This window comes from Arvicola amphibius, chromosome 9 (assembly GCF_903992535.2).
Source record: "Arvicola amphibius chromosome 9, mArvAmp1.2, whole genome shotgun sequence".
NCBI lineage: Eukaryota > Metazoa > Chordata > Mammalia > Rodentia > Cricetidae > Arvicola > Arvicola amphibius.
In genome coordinates, this window is record NC_052055.2 from 35,396,584 (window position 1) to 35,413,031 (window position 16,448).

The 16,448-nt window shown below is 44.0% G+C and overlaps 1 protein-coding gene across 5 annotated transcripts in view; it reads right to left on the bottom strand.

The window, feature by feature from the left end:
• Arhgap39 (Rho GTPase activating protein 39) overlaps window positions 1-16,448 on the bottom strand; it is a 101,386-nt gene that overhangs the window by 36,487 nt on the left and 48,451 nt on the right. For all 5 annotated transcript variants that reach the window (XR_006020874.1, XR_005286821.1, XM_038342090.2 and 2 more), the window contains exon 2: window positions 13,195-13,361. Coding sequence is in view for 3 of the 5 variants with exons in the window: in XM_038342090.2 (XP_038198018.1) it covers window positions 13,195-13,280 (86 nt within the window). In the remaining 2 variants the exon portion in view is untranslated. The remainder of the gene's footprint in view (window positions 1-13,194; window positions 13,362-16,448) is intronic.

The window sequence follows — 16,448 nt, forward strand, 5'->3', positions numbered from 1 at the left end:
ATCTGTACTCTGGTTGATACTTTTTCTTCTATTTTCTTCTTCTTTTTTTCTATTGTTAGAGATGAACCCGGCCGGATTTTTGCATGTAGTAAGCATGTATTTGTTCTGTCTCTGTGCCATGCCTCACTTTCTATTACTCGCTCCCTTTTTATGTTTTCTTTTTGTTTTTTTGAGACAGGGCTTCTCTGTAGCTTTGGAGCCTGTCCTGGAACTTGTGCTGTAGACCAGGCTGGTCTTGAACTCACAAAGACTGGCTTGCCTCTGCTTCCCGACTGCTGGGATTAAAGGCATGGGCCACCACTGCCTGGCCTATTACATTACCCCTTTTCAAAGAGACTTACTACACAGTCCAATCTAGCCTTAAATTCACAATCCTCTTGCTTCCAAACAGATGTGTGCCACTGTACCTAGTTCTCGGCTAGTCTTTTAAGAACTTTTAAGGTTACATCTGTGTTTATATAGTATGCATGCATGTGTGTATTTGGGTGTGTGTTCAGAAGTCAGAGAACAATTTATAAGAACTGGTTCTATCCTTCCACTACGTGAGTCCCTGGGATCAAACTCAGGCTTGGCAGTAGGTACCTTTACCTACTAAGATATCCTGCTAGTCATAGTTCTTGGCTATTATTAACCTGTTTTTAATTCCTCATAAATTTTAGAATTGGCCTGCCAACTTCTATACACAACCCTGTTGGTATCTTTGTGAAATCTGATTGACTCATAGAGAACAAAGACATCTTTGTGACACTGACATCTACCCAAGGGCTATCAATCCAGGTCTAAGGGCCTGTGTGCTGTGATTCTCAGCAAACTCTTCTTTGGCTGTGTCCAAATGCTGATGCCTGTTCAACTCTCCGCAGTTACTCTTTAGGACCCCTGTCTTCCAGCTCCCACATTCTTCAACTCAAGTGTTCTACACCCAGCATTCCAATGCTTGCACTGGGAATCTGTTTCTGTAATTCACTTGAAAAGCCTTTTCCTTGTGTACTGGACACCACTCTTCTGTCTCACTCTCTTCTCCCACTAAAGGCTCTACCCTCCAGACACAATGCAGAACTCTCATGTTCTCAGCCAACAGCTATATACCACTGTGAATGAGAATGGCCCCATAGGCTCATGCTTGAATAATTGGTCCCCAGTTGGTGGAACTATTTGGGAAAGATTAGGAGTATGGACTTGTGTCCTCATAGGTGGAATCTAAGGTTTCAAAAGCCCACACCATTCCCAGTTAGGTCCCCCTGACCCCTGCTTCATGCTTGTAGATCAGGGTATAAGCAAGCTCTCAGTTATGCTCCAGTGTCATGCCTGCCTCTGTGCACCTACCACCATATTCTTCTCCAGGATAGTCATGGACTCACCCTCTGAAAATGTAAGTTCCTGACGAACTCTTCTATGGTTGCCTTGGTAATGATCTCTCTTCGCAGCATTAAAACGTAACTAAGACAGAAGTTGGTACCAGGGAGTGGGCTATTGCTTTGACAGCCCTGACCATCCCATTGTTTGGAGGAACATGGAGGACTTTGGGATTCTGGACTAGGAAAGTGGTTCAATGCGGTAAGTGGGACTTAACAGGTCATTCTAGCAGGAGCTGGGAAGACAGGGGGGTTGAGAGCACTGTGGACTATGAGGCCCCACTCAAGAGTTTCAGAAGTAAAAACTATTAAGAGACTGGTGACATTTTGGCAAAGAATGTGGTTGCTTTCTGTCCTAAAAATTTGCCTGAGGCTGAATTAAAAACTAATGCATGAATTTCTTTCACTGAGATTTATTGGCTCTGTGCATGGTGAAAAAGAGAAAACAGGGCAAAAAGAAATTCAAAATGTACAGTTTGAGAAGAAAAGCACAGGAAATGTAATATTGAGGTCAAGGCTTGTGCTGAAAGAGATAAGGAGAAGCTAGATTGGAAATGGAATAAAGACGGTGATGCCCCTCACTCTATCTACCCAGCTAACCCTGCAACTTGTAGAAAAGGCCTGCAGAATTTCCTGTTTCTTTGAACCAACAACAAATCACAGCTTATGGAAATGTAACTCAAGGTGGGGCCCAGGCTCCCCGTTGAGAGGAGTAGAACTTTCCCACACAGTGGTCTCTTTATAGACATGAAGGACACATGAATAAAGTAGCTGTAAAATCTCCTCCATGGTTAAGGAAAGTCACTGAGGCCAAGCATACAGCAAGGAGTTCCTGCATGAAAGCCCTGAGAGGCCACTGTGTGAAGCTGTGAGAGATGTTGGAAATGCCAGAGTCATGAGACTTTTGCCAAGGAAAGCTGCAGACAGGGAGTGTAACCAGCCCAAGAGAGAGAGAGAAGAGTGCTGCAAGTAGCAAAGCAGGAAGGGCAGAGCCATCTAAGTCCTTGACATCAGACACAGGGCAGAGGATTTGCAGTTTTCCCTAATGTGTGTCTTGTTTTGGTCCAGGATTTCCTCACTATACCCACCCTTTCCTCTCTTTTGGGATGGTTATGTATATTCTATGACATTATATGTACAAAGTGTGTGACCTGGTTTTTATTTTTGATTTGTAGGGGGCTACATTGAGAAATTTTGAACTTTAAAAAACTGTTGAGACTGTGAAAGACTATCGGAACTTTTTTTTTTTTAAAAAACACACTGGCATTTATTGATTTTTTTATATATTTATTTATTTATTATGTATACAATATTCTGTCTGTGTGTATGCCTTCAGGCCAGAAGAGGGCACCAGACCCCATTACAGATGGTTGTGAGCCACCATGTGGTTGCTGGGAATTGAACTCAGGACCTTTGGAAGAGCAGGCCATGCTCTTAACCTCTGAGCCATCTCTCCAGCCCCGACTATGGAGACTTTTAAATTGGACTAAATACAGTTTCCATTTTGATATGGTTACAAGCCTATGTGGTTCAGGGAGGGAAGGTGATGGTTTGAATGGGCATGTCCCCCACAGGCTCATGTATTTGAATGCTTGGTTCCCAGCAGGTAGGACTATTAGTATTAGGAAGGATTAGGGTATGGCTCTGTTGAAAGAGGGGTGTCACTGAGGGTAGACTTCAAGGTATCCAATGTGGGTGCCATTCCCAGATCTTTCTTCTCTGTCTCGTGCAGATTGAAGTTCAGAATTTTAATGTAGGATTTTGTGATCCACCTTCTCTCCTTAGCTCAACACTGCAAAGAGGGTCAAGGCCTCTGCTGAGTGTCTCTTTATCAACACAGGCCAGCTGGATTCTTGTACAAGACATTAAACCCTATATATTTACTCAGTCAGCTATGGTGGTAATATGAGTCTTCCTCCCAACCTTCTATACAATGGTTTCTATGCCAAAGTTCACAGTGGTCCTACCCACTGCTCAGAACCATCTCTAGCTCCCATAATACACTATGTAAAAACAGAATGCTCTTTTCAACCTCAGGGGTGCTGTGGGACAATGATCTTGTACCCTGGAAAGATTTGACAGTTATACTGGTTTAATAAAATGATGATTGGTCAGTACTAGGCAAAAAGTATAGGCAGGGTGACCAGAACAGGAGAATTCTGGGAAGAGGAAAGGCTCAGTCTGCAGTTGTCACCCAGACACAGAGGAAGCAACATGAGAATGCCTCACTGATAAAAGATGTCAAGCCATGTGGCTAACACAGACAAGAATTATGGATTAATGTAAGTTACAAGAGTTAATAAGAAAGTCTGAGCTAAGAGGACAACCAGTTTATAATTAATGTAAGCCTCTGTGTGTTTCTTTGGACTGAATGGCTGTGGGACTGGGCAGGACAAAAACCTCTATCAACACAAGGGTACTCCAAAGACCTCCCAAGTATGTCTTCTGGTCTGCCTAGTCTGCCTCTGCTGTAGTCCCAGTTGGAGCCATCTTATCATGCTTATCATGGGGAATTGGGGTGGGGATGTCTCAGGCCAGGAAGCAAATATTTCCTTCAACATTGGGCAATGGCTATAAAACTGTAGCTAATATAAATATTAAAAATATTAAAGTCTCTCGGTTTTTTGTTTCTTTCTTTTTTTGGGGGGGCGGGGTTTCCTTGTGTAGTTAGAACATGCTCCACAGACAAAGCTGGCCTCAAACTCAAAGATCTGCCTGCCTCTGCCTCCGGAGTACTGGGATTAAAGTTGTGCACCACCACCACCCAGCTGGATATTTAAGTCTTACACTGAGTTTGTACCAGATGCCTGGCAATTCCTGACTCACAGGCTGCAGCAGCATAATGCAGGGCCTGCCATGGCACAAGGCAATAACAACTAGGCAGCCACAAGGAAAGAAGATCAGTCTGGAGACAGCACACATTCTCCTAGCAGGGCTACCATAAAGGACAGTTGCAATTAGCAATTCTACTCATCTCTACAAGGATGGATATTCAACAAAATCATGAACAATCATGTAGAAGCTAAGAGCTGACCAAAAACTAGGAGAGAAGAAAGGGATTCACAATATAGAATCCGGGCACCTGCAGCATGGTTAGCACATGCTGACTGTGAGAACCATGGTAAGATGCAGGTATCTACAGAATATAGAGAGGGTTAACTGGAATAACTAAGTTAAAACCAAATTGCTGAAATATCTGTGCATGGTGGCACATACTTGTGGTTAGCTATTTGGGAGGCTGTGGCTTAAGGAGTGCTTACTTAGTTCAAGAGTTCAAGGCCAGTATGGGTAATATGGAGCCACCACCATCAATCCATCAATCAGTCAATCAATCACCAGGATAAACATACTTTATGGGTGGTTTTGTTGTTGTTCTTGGTTTTTGAGACACAGTCTCCCTGTGTAGCTCTGGCTGATCTGGAATATACTATGTAGTCCAGGCTTGCCTTGCCTGGGATTAAAAGTGTGCTGATAGTTTTACTTGTCAGTCGGACACAATCTAGTCACCTGGGAAGAGTCTCAATTGTCTGGAGTGGCCTGTGAGCATGTCTGGGGTTGGGGATCGTTTTAATTAAGTTAACTGATAGAGGAAAACTAGCCCACTGTGGGAGGAAGTACCATTTCCTAAGCAGAGAGAGGGTCCTGAACTGTGTAAGAAGTAAGTAGCTTAGCACAAGCAAAGCAAGTGAGCATGCATGCATTAATTTTTCTGCCCTGGGCTGTAGATGTAATATTACTAGCTGTTTCAAGTTCCTGTCTTGACTTCCCCATAAAGGCCTGCCTCTACTGTCTGAGTGCTAGAAATAAAGGCATGGGCTGCCACTCTGAGCCAAAGTTGTTTTCTGTCAGGGTATCTTATCTCTGCAGCAGAAATGGAGCTGCAACAAAGTGCTTATTCATAAAGAAGAAAGAACAGACTCAGAGCAAACCGGCCAGAGGAAATCACAGCAGCAGGCAGAGAGGGTGGGTAGGTGGCCAGGGACTAACATGTCAGTCACAACATCTAGAAGAGGAGGGAATGAACAGATATATTTAAAACAGGAACTGAACTTTCTAGAAAATTACAAATCACCACAAATTCCAAGCACTGAAGTCTCCAGGTAAAAAGTACTTGTCGTGGCCAGGAAATGGAACTCAGGAAAATGCAAACTCAAATCATGAAAGGTGCCACACATGCCAAAGAGGTGGCAACCATCAAACAGTCCTGGAATCCTGGTGTGGCAAAAGTCCTGTTACCACTGTTCTGCTGTAGGAGATGGTAGCTGAGACAACAGGACATGGGAATCATTACCAGCTCCTGATGCTCAAGAGCTGACAGTAAGAAGTTGTGAACCCAGTCAGGGCATACAGCACACAGTGGAAGGGTCCTGGGAAAAAGCAGAGGTCATCACAGCTGCCATAAAAGGGGCTAGATATGAGAGAAAGCTGGGCGATGGTGTGCATGCCTTTAAGCCCAGCACTCGGGAGGCAGAGGCAGGTGAATATCTCTATGAGTTTGAGCCAGTTTGGTCTACAGAGCAAGTTCCAGGACAGCCAGGACTGTTATACAGAGAAATTCTCTCAGGAAAAAACAAACAAACGAACAGGGCTAGACATGAAAGAGAGTAGCTGCTCCCTGTAGGGCTCTTGACATAAAAACTGATGGTAAGGCCAGAGACCCTGGTGGCAGGGCATGCCTAAGCATGCCTCACACAATATACACACCAACTAACTTGACTACCACCCAGGAGGGTGGGCCTCACTCCCAGGATCGGGAGTCCTGAGCATCAATGAGCAGCCTCTAGCTGGGATCTCAGTGGACAGGAACGACTCACAAACTGCTGCTAGGTTGTGCATGTGGAGTGGGAGGAGGAGCAGTGTTTGGCAAATTTTTAGGTGAAAACTGCCTACAGCCAGATGAAGGGGCTGTAGGACTCTAGCAATGCTAACCCCTGGGCTGGCCAGAGACAGACCACAGCTGTCCCTTTAAAGCTTCAAATAGGAAACAGGGCTGTAATTTCTAGATAGATGAAGAAATTGTTAAAGTAGAGAAACTGACAGGTAAGAGGGGCGGGGAAGGGGAAGCAAGATTTTTGGTCTGAGTGGTTATGAGAATCAGGGCCACACAGATCCAGGGACGGAACTTGGTACACACACTAACAATGGCTGGGGACAAGCAGCAGGGGCACTGTGCCCACAGTGTCAGCAGTCTTTCCACAGTGATGCTCTGAAAGGCCTCAGGGTGCCTCTTTCCTCTCAGGGACCTCTCCCCACCAACCTTCTTAACCTACACTAGATTTTATCAAAGCTAGGGTACTCTCCAAAGAATCTTCTTGGATAATAAAAGAAAGTTATTAAGCACAGAACAATCTCTTAATCCCTAAAAGAAACAATTGTTAAGTCTTGGTTTTGTTTAAAAAGCCCTTTCAAATGAATGCAATTCAATAATCCTCCCTCAACAAATAATGGGGTTTTATTCCCTTTGCAGTGCACTCCTGTGCATGTGGGCAGAAACCCAGCCCTTTAGGAACATTCCTTGCATCTCCTGGGGGGCAACATTCAATCAAGATACTCAGAGAATAAAAGGTAGATGAGGGTGGAGAGCCCAGGAACTGACATTCAAAGCCAGGCGTGGGTGGAATCTAAAGATGTCCACAGTTAGTGGTTTCAGAAAAAAGGAGAGCCCAGTCTGGGAAACCCCATGAACTATGTGGACCCTGAGGAAAGGGAGGGACCCAGCAAGGGGCCACAGATCTGTGTAGGCTTTACGGGTAAGTTGGGAGGGGGCACCATGAACAAAGGAAAACAGCCTGTTCACAGGGTTGAAGTCAGGCGTAACAGACATTCTGTAGCAAGTTAAGTAGGTAAGGAAAACCTGTTAGCTGTCTGAGCACTGCTGACAGTGCTTCACAGTCAGCAAGGACTCAACCCCATAGGCAACAGGGAGCACCAATGTTTAGCAGCCTCTTACTAACTCAATTGGAGATATAGTGGGCAATGTTTCTTTGGTGATAATGTTTAAAACTGACTGCCATGGAAAAATAAGCCATCTGCTATCTAAGAAGGAATGATAAAGATGGCAATCATAAGTTGGAATAAGGGCAATGAACACCAAAGGTCCTAATGGCATAGCGGAGAACAGGCCCCCTCTCAGCAGCCCCAGGTATTGGGATGGGAGTTCTGGCTCTGTGGGTGCAGTGTTCTTTATGTTCTTGCCCTAGAGAGGCTCGTAGCAATGATTTGTCCAAACAAATATCTCCCGAAGGAACAAGAAAGGCTGATGTGGGAGTCCCTTCTGTATGCTGTGAATACCATTGGTTAATAAAGAAACTGCCTTGGCCTGTTGATAGGGCAGAACTTACGTAGGTGGGGAAAACTAAACTGAATGATGGGAGAAAGGAGGTAGAGTCAGGAGAAACCATGTAGCCCCGCCGGAGACATTTACCTGGTAAGCCACAGCCATGTGGCGATACACAGATTACTAGAAATGGGTTAAATTAAGATATAAGTGTTAGCCAATAAGAAGCTAGAGCTAGTGGGCCAAGCAGTGTTTTAAATAATATAGTTTCTGTGTGATTATTTCAGGTCTGAGCAGAAAAAAAAATGACATCTTGAATTTTGTAGGCAAATGGGTAGAGCTAGAAAACATTTTGAATGAGGTAACCCAGACACAGAAAGACAATTATCACATATACGCACTCATAAATGGTTTTTAAACATAAAGCAAACCAGCCCACAAATCACAATCCCAGAGAACCTAGACAACAATGAGGACCCTAAGAGAGATCTAATAATCTACATGGGAAGTAGAAAAAGGCAAGATCTCCTGAGTAAACTGGGAGCATGGGGACCTTGGGAGAAAGTTGAAGGGCAGGGGAGAGGCAGGGAGAGGAACAGAGAAAAACATAGAGCTCAATAAAAATCAATGAAAAAAAAAAAAGAATTAGCCAATAAGAAGCTACAGCTAATAGGCCAAGCAGTGTTTCAAATAATACAGTTTCTGTGTGATTATTTCGGGTCTTAGCTGCCGAGCGGCCGGGAAACAAACAAGCAACCTCTTACAACAAGAGGCAAATATACAGAAGGTAAAGTATACAAGGTGAAAGGGCACTGAGGGTGTAACAGACATCACAAGGGAAAAGGAGAGGTTTTTTTTTTTCAGTGACTTTGCTGTGACAGATACCCACATGCAGAAGAATGAGGCTGGTTTCTTTTTTCTTTCTTTTTTTTTTGTTTTTCGAGACAGGGTTTCTCAGTACTTTTGGAGCCTGTCCTGGAACTAGCTCTTGTATACCAGGCTGGTCTAGAACTGAGGCTGGTTTCTACTTGAGGTCAGACATAAACATTAATTCTATAGGCAGATAAAAAGACCTTGCTGTAAGAGCTGAAATTACAAAATGTTTAGAACAAAAAATAGGGGTAAATTTTTATGATCTTGAGTCAACAGTATATTCTTAAACATCACATCGAAGTATGAGCTGCAAGAAGCAACAGATAAATTGAATTTCATCAAAGGAAAAAGTTCTGTGCCAAAAACAATTCAACTAACAAAGTGAAAACAAAACCACAGAATGGAAGAATACATTTGCAAAACATATATATCTGATAAGAAATTTAAATTCAGAACATAAAAAGAACTCATAATTCATAATAAAAAGATAATTAAAGTATGGGCAATAAAGTTGCGTGGTGATGGCACACGCCTTTAATCCCAGCACTCAGGAGGCAGGAGGAGGTGGGTGGATTTCTGAGGCTGAGACCAGCCTGGTCCACAGAGACAGTCCAAGACAGCCAGGGCTACCCAGAGAAACCCTGTCTTGAAAAACAAAACAAAAAAAGAAAGCATATTTCCTAGCTGGGTGTGGTGGTGCATGCCTTTAATCACAGCATTTGGGAGACAGAAGCAGGCGAATCTCCGTGAGTTCCAAGCCAGCCTGGTCTAGAAAGCAGGTTCCAAAACAGCCAGGGCTGTTACATAGAGAAACCCTGTCTAGAAAAACCAAAAAGAAAAAAAGAAAAAAGTGTGGGCAATAAAGATGGAATTTAGTTCAACAGCAAAGTGCATGTAGCATGTGCCAGGCCAACAGTCCTTACTCTAGCGCCAAGCTGAGTGTGGTGGAACAGGCCTGCGCTCCCAGCACTCCTCAGGCAGGAGAACTGCACATTCAAGGGCAGCCTGAGCTATGGAGTGAAAATGTCTCAAAAAACAAAACATAACAAAAACCCATAACAAACAAGTATCTGAAAGACCCAAACCCAACAAGATAGGCAGTTAGGAGACAGCATTATTTCCATAAGGCTGAAGTGACTGAGAGGCTCAAGTTAACCTTACTTTCTGGTAGGGCTCCCTAAAGAACTGCATTTCAGCTGGGGGTATACACCTTTAATCCCAGCACTTCAGAGGCAGAGGCAGAGGCAGGCAGATCTCTGAATTTGAGCTAGTCTGGCCTACAAAGTGAATTCCAGGATAGCCAGGGCTACACGGAGAAACCAAAAAAGAAAACAAAACCAAACCATTAAGAACAACAAGAAAAAGAACTGCATTTCAGTCTACTTCCAGCTAAAATCCCAACAGAACACCTTTTCATAAGGTACATTTAGGCTGGGATTGGGGCAGGTGGATTAATGGACAGGGGGCCTTTGCTGTCCCTGACATATCTACAGACTGGAGAGATGGAAGACTTCAGATTAATAAGGCAAGACTCTAGCCAGGATTGCTGGATGTTGGTAAAAAAAAAAAAAAAAAAAAAAAAAAATGTAGATCCACATAGATTGATTAGGAATGTAAAAAGCCTCAAAACCTTCAAAGAAGAGTCATGAAGCAGGAGAGGGCTTCTTCACCAGTACACAAAACTCCAGGGAAAGTGACATAATATCTAAAACATTTGCCAACAAGGAAACTCCCCCAAACTAAGACAACCTGCACGGGAGCACACGCCCGGACGAGGCAAGCTCTACGGTGTCTCCATCAGGCACTGTTCTCCACAGTGAGCAGGAGCCTGCACACCAGAAACGCCAAAGCAGCCTACTTAGCAGGAGAAGACATTGCAATAGAGCAGACTGAGTAGCAGGAAGCTCTGTTTCATCAGGAATATGAAGACAGACATGAAATCCATGGGCAGTGGACCACCTGACTAGGGCGAGGACTCCGACTAGAGCAGGGTGTCAGGTGAGAAGGGACCAATAATGAGCACAACAAAGAACATCTGGTGCCACAGGCAAGCTGCACACACAGACAACGTAGCCACCAGGAACCTTTGTGGTGTATGAGCATATCCACACTGCATAGCCCAGGTCTAGGGTTCTCAGTGGCACTGCTTACCGGCAGGGCCCTCTGTACACTATGTGCAATAGGGACACTTGAGACACTGCTGTGGAACAAACTCTGCCTACCTAGACTATGTCATGTGAGCAAGAGTAAACAGTGAGAACCGGGGAGGGCTGGAAGCAGCAGAACAACCACCATCATGAAGTGTAGTTGGCACGTGTCAAATGGTGGTATACACCATTAGTTCCAGCTCTCAGGAGGTACAGGTAGGTAGACGTCTGTGAGTTCAAGGCCAACCAGGGTTACACAAAGAAAGTCTGTTTCAAAAAACCATCCCAAAAACCAAATAAAGAAGTCAATGGAAGCACATGGGTTATCTAAAGCATCCCCAGTGCAGTAAAACTCTCAGGACAGGATCACATGGGGTGAAGGCAATTTTTAATAAGGTACCAAGAAACTGGGTCACAGCTGACCTTAATGACACACATCATAATTCCAGCACTCCAGAGGCAGAGGCAGGCAGGTCTCCTTCAACCGAAGGTCAGCCTGGTCTACAGAGTGAATTCCAGGACAGCCAGGATTATACAAAGAAACCCTGTCTCAGAAAAAAAAAGGGGGGGGGGGGCTGGAGAGATGGCTCAGAAGTTAAGAGCACTGGCTGCACTTCCCGAGGTTCTGAGTTCAATTCCCAGCAACCATACGGTAGCTTACAACCATCTGTAATAAGATTTTGTGCCCTCTTCTGGCAGGCAGGGATACATGCAGGCAGAACACTGTATGCAATAAATAATCTTTTAAAAAGAAAAGAAAAAAAACTGGGGTCAGATGTAGAGTTCAAAAGTCAAATTAACACTTCACACCATATTCAAGAATAGACTCCAGATCGATGTAATCTGTGGGACTGGGGATGACTAACTTGTTTGGCATCCGTGAGGCCCTGCATTTAACTCACAGCACAAACGAAAACAACAAATCCTGGTTTGGGAAAACTAAGTAAAAACTAAAAGAAAGTCTCAAAATCAACTGTGACACATATAGGCGGTCATACCGGTCTACTGTCAGAGGCCTAACCTAACCTGCACAAAGACCCAACCTTCTCAGCAGATGCTTGACTGAACCCTGTAAAGGGCTGGTAGATTATGGTGGGTATACACATTAGCCAACAATTTGTTGTTGTTTATTAATTTTGTTTTTATGTCTATGGATATTTTGTTTAAATATGCCTGTGCACCATGTGTGTGCAGTGCCTGCAGAGCCCAGAAGACAGCTTTGTATCCTCTGGAACTGGAGTTATAGATGGTTGTGAACAGTCATGTGGGTGCTAGGAATTGACTATGGAAGAGCAGCCAGTACACTTAACTGCTAAGCCATTTCCCATCCACTGTTTTTTTTTGTTTTTTGTTTGTTTTTAGAGACAGTCTTATGTATCCCAGTCTGGCCTCAAACTTTCCATTTGAAGATGACCTTGACTTTCTGATCCTCCTGTTTCCACTTCCCAAGTACTGGATTACAGGCCTGCACCACTATGTCCATTCTATGTAGTACTAGTGATTCAATTTAGAGTTCTGTGTATGTTAGGTAAGTACTTTAACCAGATGAGTCCAAAGTTACTTTTATTTTGGTTAAGGGAACAAAAGCCATAGAAAGGCGGTGGAAAACACCTAGGTTATAAACGTTAAGGAGAGTCAGAAGGCAGCAGGTACAATTGGCTGAGGAATTCTGTACTATACAGATGTTGAAAGGGCTATAAATACAATAGGAAATTGGCACTATGGTTCAAGGTGGCAGAGGTAATCAAAGCCTTGGGTCAACATCAGATCTGATCTGTCATGTGTCCTGGTTATGTGACTCACCTGAAAAGCCTAAAGCAGAACACATGTGGCCTGTCCAGAACTATATTCTTGGAACTAATCTCTCTCTCTCTCTCTCTCTCTCTCTCTCTCTCTCTCTCTCTCTCTCTCTCTCTCTCTCCCTCCCTCCCTCCCTCCCTCCTTCCCTCCCTCTCCCTCTCTCCTATAAATGTGGAATTACTTCCAGATAAAAAGCTAAAAATTAAGCTAGGTGGTGGTGGTGCGCACCTTTAATCCCAGCACTCAGGAGGCAGAGGCAGGCAGATCTCTGTGAGTTTGAGGCCAACCTGGTCTACAAAGTGAGCTCCAGTACAGCCAGGACTGTTACACAGAGAAACCCTGTCTCAAGAAAAAAAAAATTAGAAAAATATAAAATAAATGAGGTCTGACTACTAGTGTTCATATGGACTGATGCCCAGAGTGGCAGCAAAATCTGGCCCAGTTCATATGTCCATCAAAGTTTCTGAGGAGGCATGCCCCAGCCTCTACCAAGTGTGCAGGTATGCTGCAGTGAGGGGCTGTGCTGAGAACAGTGGACTATAGAGACAGAAAGAAGTAAGAGCAAGCATGGGTGAGGCCCTGAAAGAAGGCGCGTGAAAGCAGGCAGCCCCATAGACGTGAGTCAGAGAACTACGAGGGGTATACCAAGAGCCCTGGAGTCACACTACCTTTTGTGTGAAGGGCTGTTCCTTCCCACTTTCCCAGGAACTGGACAATTCATCAGGAGTGGACACTGCCTCCTTACCTGGTGCTTGATCCTGGAATCCTGGGCTCCTGCTCATCGACATGGTAGGTTCTGCATTCATAATCCTGTGTCTGTGACATTGCCATCTGCTTCCTTAGTGTTGAGGTGAATAGTTGTCAGAGGACCATCAGGTTGCCTCTTCCAGTATCAGACAGGAAGAGGCCACACTAGGAAGAAAAGAAGTGGCTAAGCACTGATGGAAAATTCGGGTATCAGGTGATGGCCCACACCACAAACATGGACTTACAGAAGGCAGCTGGCTCAAATGGAAAGCAATCCCCAAGCTTCAAACCTCCCAGGGAAGTGCTCTTAGTACCCAGTTAGCTTCTCTTATAATAGAGGGAGGACCTGCTGGTTAACTCCCATTGCTGAGATTACACTTGGGCCAGGGTAGGCACACCTGAACCTGAAGAACTGCAAAGCTAGAGGATGCATTGGACTACCCAGGCCTCGCTTGTGTATGACATCTGGACCTCAAGCTCTGGATGCTACCAATAAGGGGACATTGTGGAGATGAAGTTGAGTAAAATATACACAAAACACAGGCTATGCCCCATGCAGAATGGAGCCTTGGGCATGTGAGACACACGTAGATTTCCCATGACAGTGAACAGGCTCTCTCATAGACATACTGAGCTTACTAGAGACACTTGGAAAGGGACCCTTGACCCTATGTTCAAGATATAAAGCATGCTGTAAATGTGAATGCTGAAAAAAAATAATGAACTTTTAGGAAAAACCAGAGATAACTTAGTTTTACAGTGGGGCTAATCTCCAAGACAGTCACAAAACCAGCACACAAAGGGAAAAATGGTGAACTGGACTATAATAAAGTTGGAACTGAGAATATCTACTTATCAAGAAACCAAGAGTAGACTAGACATGGTGGCCCATGCCTTAATCCTAGCACTCAGGAGACAGAGACAAGCAGATCTCTGTGAGTAAGAGGACACCCTGGTCTACAAAGTGAGTTTCAGGCTAGCCAGGGCTACAAGACAGGGTATGGAGGGGGGGAGGAGAAGGGAAAAGGCTAGTTCAAAATGAGAAGCATTTGCTACAAAGAACATGCGTACTATGGCATATCTCATCTGAAAACAGGCACACTAAACATATACAAAAGTCCTACAGATAAAGAGATAGTGGAGCATAGATAACACAGCCGAAAGTAGACAGCAATTATGGAAATGGCTCAGTTTCATTCTTGAGAGAAGTGCTCATTAAAGGCATAATATGATATAAGCACCCAGCAAACTCACTAAACAGGAAAGGTAAGAACTGCTAAGTGCTGCAAGGCCACAGAAGAGCACTTAGGTTGTACTGCTAGGTCTGAAGGGGTCACTCACTCCAGAAGGTGGCACAACAGTATTGTCTCAAGGAGAGCACATGCATCTACCTAAGCCAAGGCTTCCTTAGAATGGAGGCTACAACTAATCACAGAGGCCACTGTGACAATGCTAGCAGCCCTGTGCCAACAGACACGAAGGGATACTCCAAGTGCACACCAATTCTCCTACAGTGAGCATGAACACATGCACACACTAAGGTTTCCTTCCAAAGTTCAGAAACAGTTGCTGCTATTAGAATCAGAACCAACAGGTTCTGGACCAGATAGTGCCAGGACAGGACCAGGCATAGCATGCTGTCTCCAGTCAAGGCACTGCTTCTATAGTGCTGGCTGGGGAAGCTCACAGAGTTGTAGGAAGATGCTTCCTCCTTTCTCTACATACGCCCCAGCACACCAAAGCCTACAGCCACGTGACAGAGTATCACTGGGGCTTTGTCTTCGTACTTTCCACCAAGTCCAAGAACTCAGATAGCCAGAGCAGTCCTAAGCAAAAGCACACTGCTGGAGAGCACCACACCTGATTTCAAGCTGTAATGAAGATAAACCAGACACCTACAGTGATGGATGGAATAAAATTAAGGACACATACACAAGGCCATGCAACTACAGCCATCAATTTTACATGAGGCTATCCGAGCACAGATAGGAGAAAAGAAAATCTTCAACAAATAGTGCTGGGAAAACGAGACACACGTAGAAGAATACCAAGTCTTTCTTTTACTTTGCACAAAAATCAACTCTAAATGAATTAAAGATATCAACATAACACCTGAAACTCTGAAACTGCTAGAGAAAAAAGTAGGAAAACACATCAAGATGTGAATAGGTAAGAACTTTCTAAATAGAAGAAATGCAAATTGTTTTTTTTATTTTTATTAAATTTTATGTGTGTGTGCATGTGCATATGCATGTGAGTATGTATATGTGTACCTGTGGTACCTGTGGAGGGCAGAGGTGTTGTATCTCCTGGAGAAGGAATTACAGATAGTTGTACGCCACCTGACATGGGTGTTGGAAACTAAACTCAAGCCTTCTGAAAATGAGCAAATTCTCTTAACAGCTAAGCCATCTCTACAGCCCCAGAAATACAAGTTGTTAGTAAACAGCTAGTTACAGGTGTTTAATATCCTTATCCATCAGGGAAATGCAAATTAATGATATTTTGAGATTCTATCTGATCTTAGAATGACTGTCATAAGAAAACAACAGACAAGAAATGCTGGTGAGAGGTTGGTAAAAAGGGATGCTCACCCACAGTTGGTGAGAATTTGAATCGCTGTAGCCACTTTGAACATTGTGGAGGTTTCTCAGAAAGCTAAAAGTAGAACTAACATACAACCCAGTTACATCATACGTGGGCATCGACCCAAAGGGCTCTTTATCCTACTACCAGCAAGTTCAAGGTCACTGTGGCTCTAATCACAATCTAGAAAATGGAACCAGCCTAAATGCTTGCTGGATAACCAATGACTGGATCATGAAAATGTGGTACACTGTGGAATACAATGCCATTTACTCAGCTGTAAAGAAATAAGAAAATATGAAGTTTGTAGAAGAAAGGGGAGAATAAAAATATACTGGGTTAGGTAGCCCTGGCTCAGAAAGGCATATGCATATGTTCTCCTCATATAAAAATCCCAGCTTTGAATTTTGCATTTGTGTGTTTAATTTGGAGTGTCTGTAGAGGTCAAGAAGCCAGAAAGACCCCATGAGATGGGGAGAAGAAACCTGGGGTGAGGGACATAAAACACACATGATATCAGAGTGGGTGGGAGAAATACAGGAGACAGAAAGGCCTAAGCATGAATATAAGCAAGGGACTAGGGAATAGGAGAGGGTTCAGGGGGAAGGCTAACCAAAACCAAGGATGTATGAAAAGGCCTTATGGTAATCTACTACCTTGTAAGCT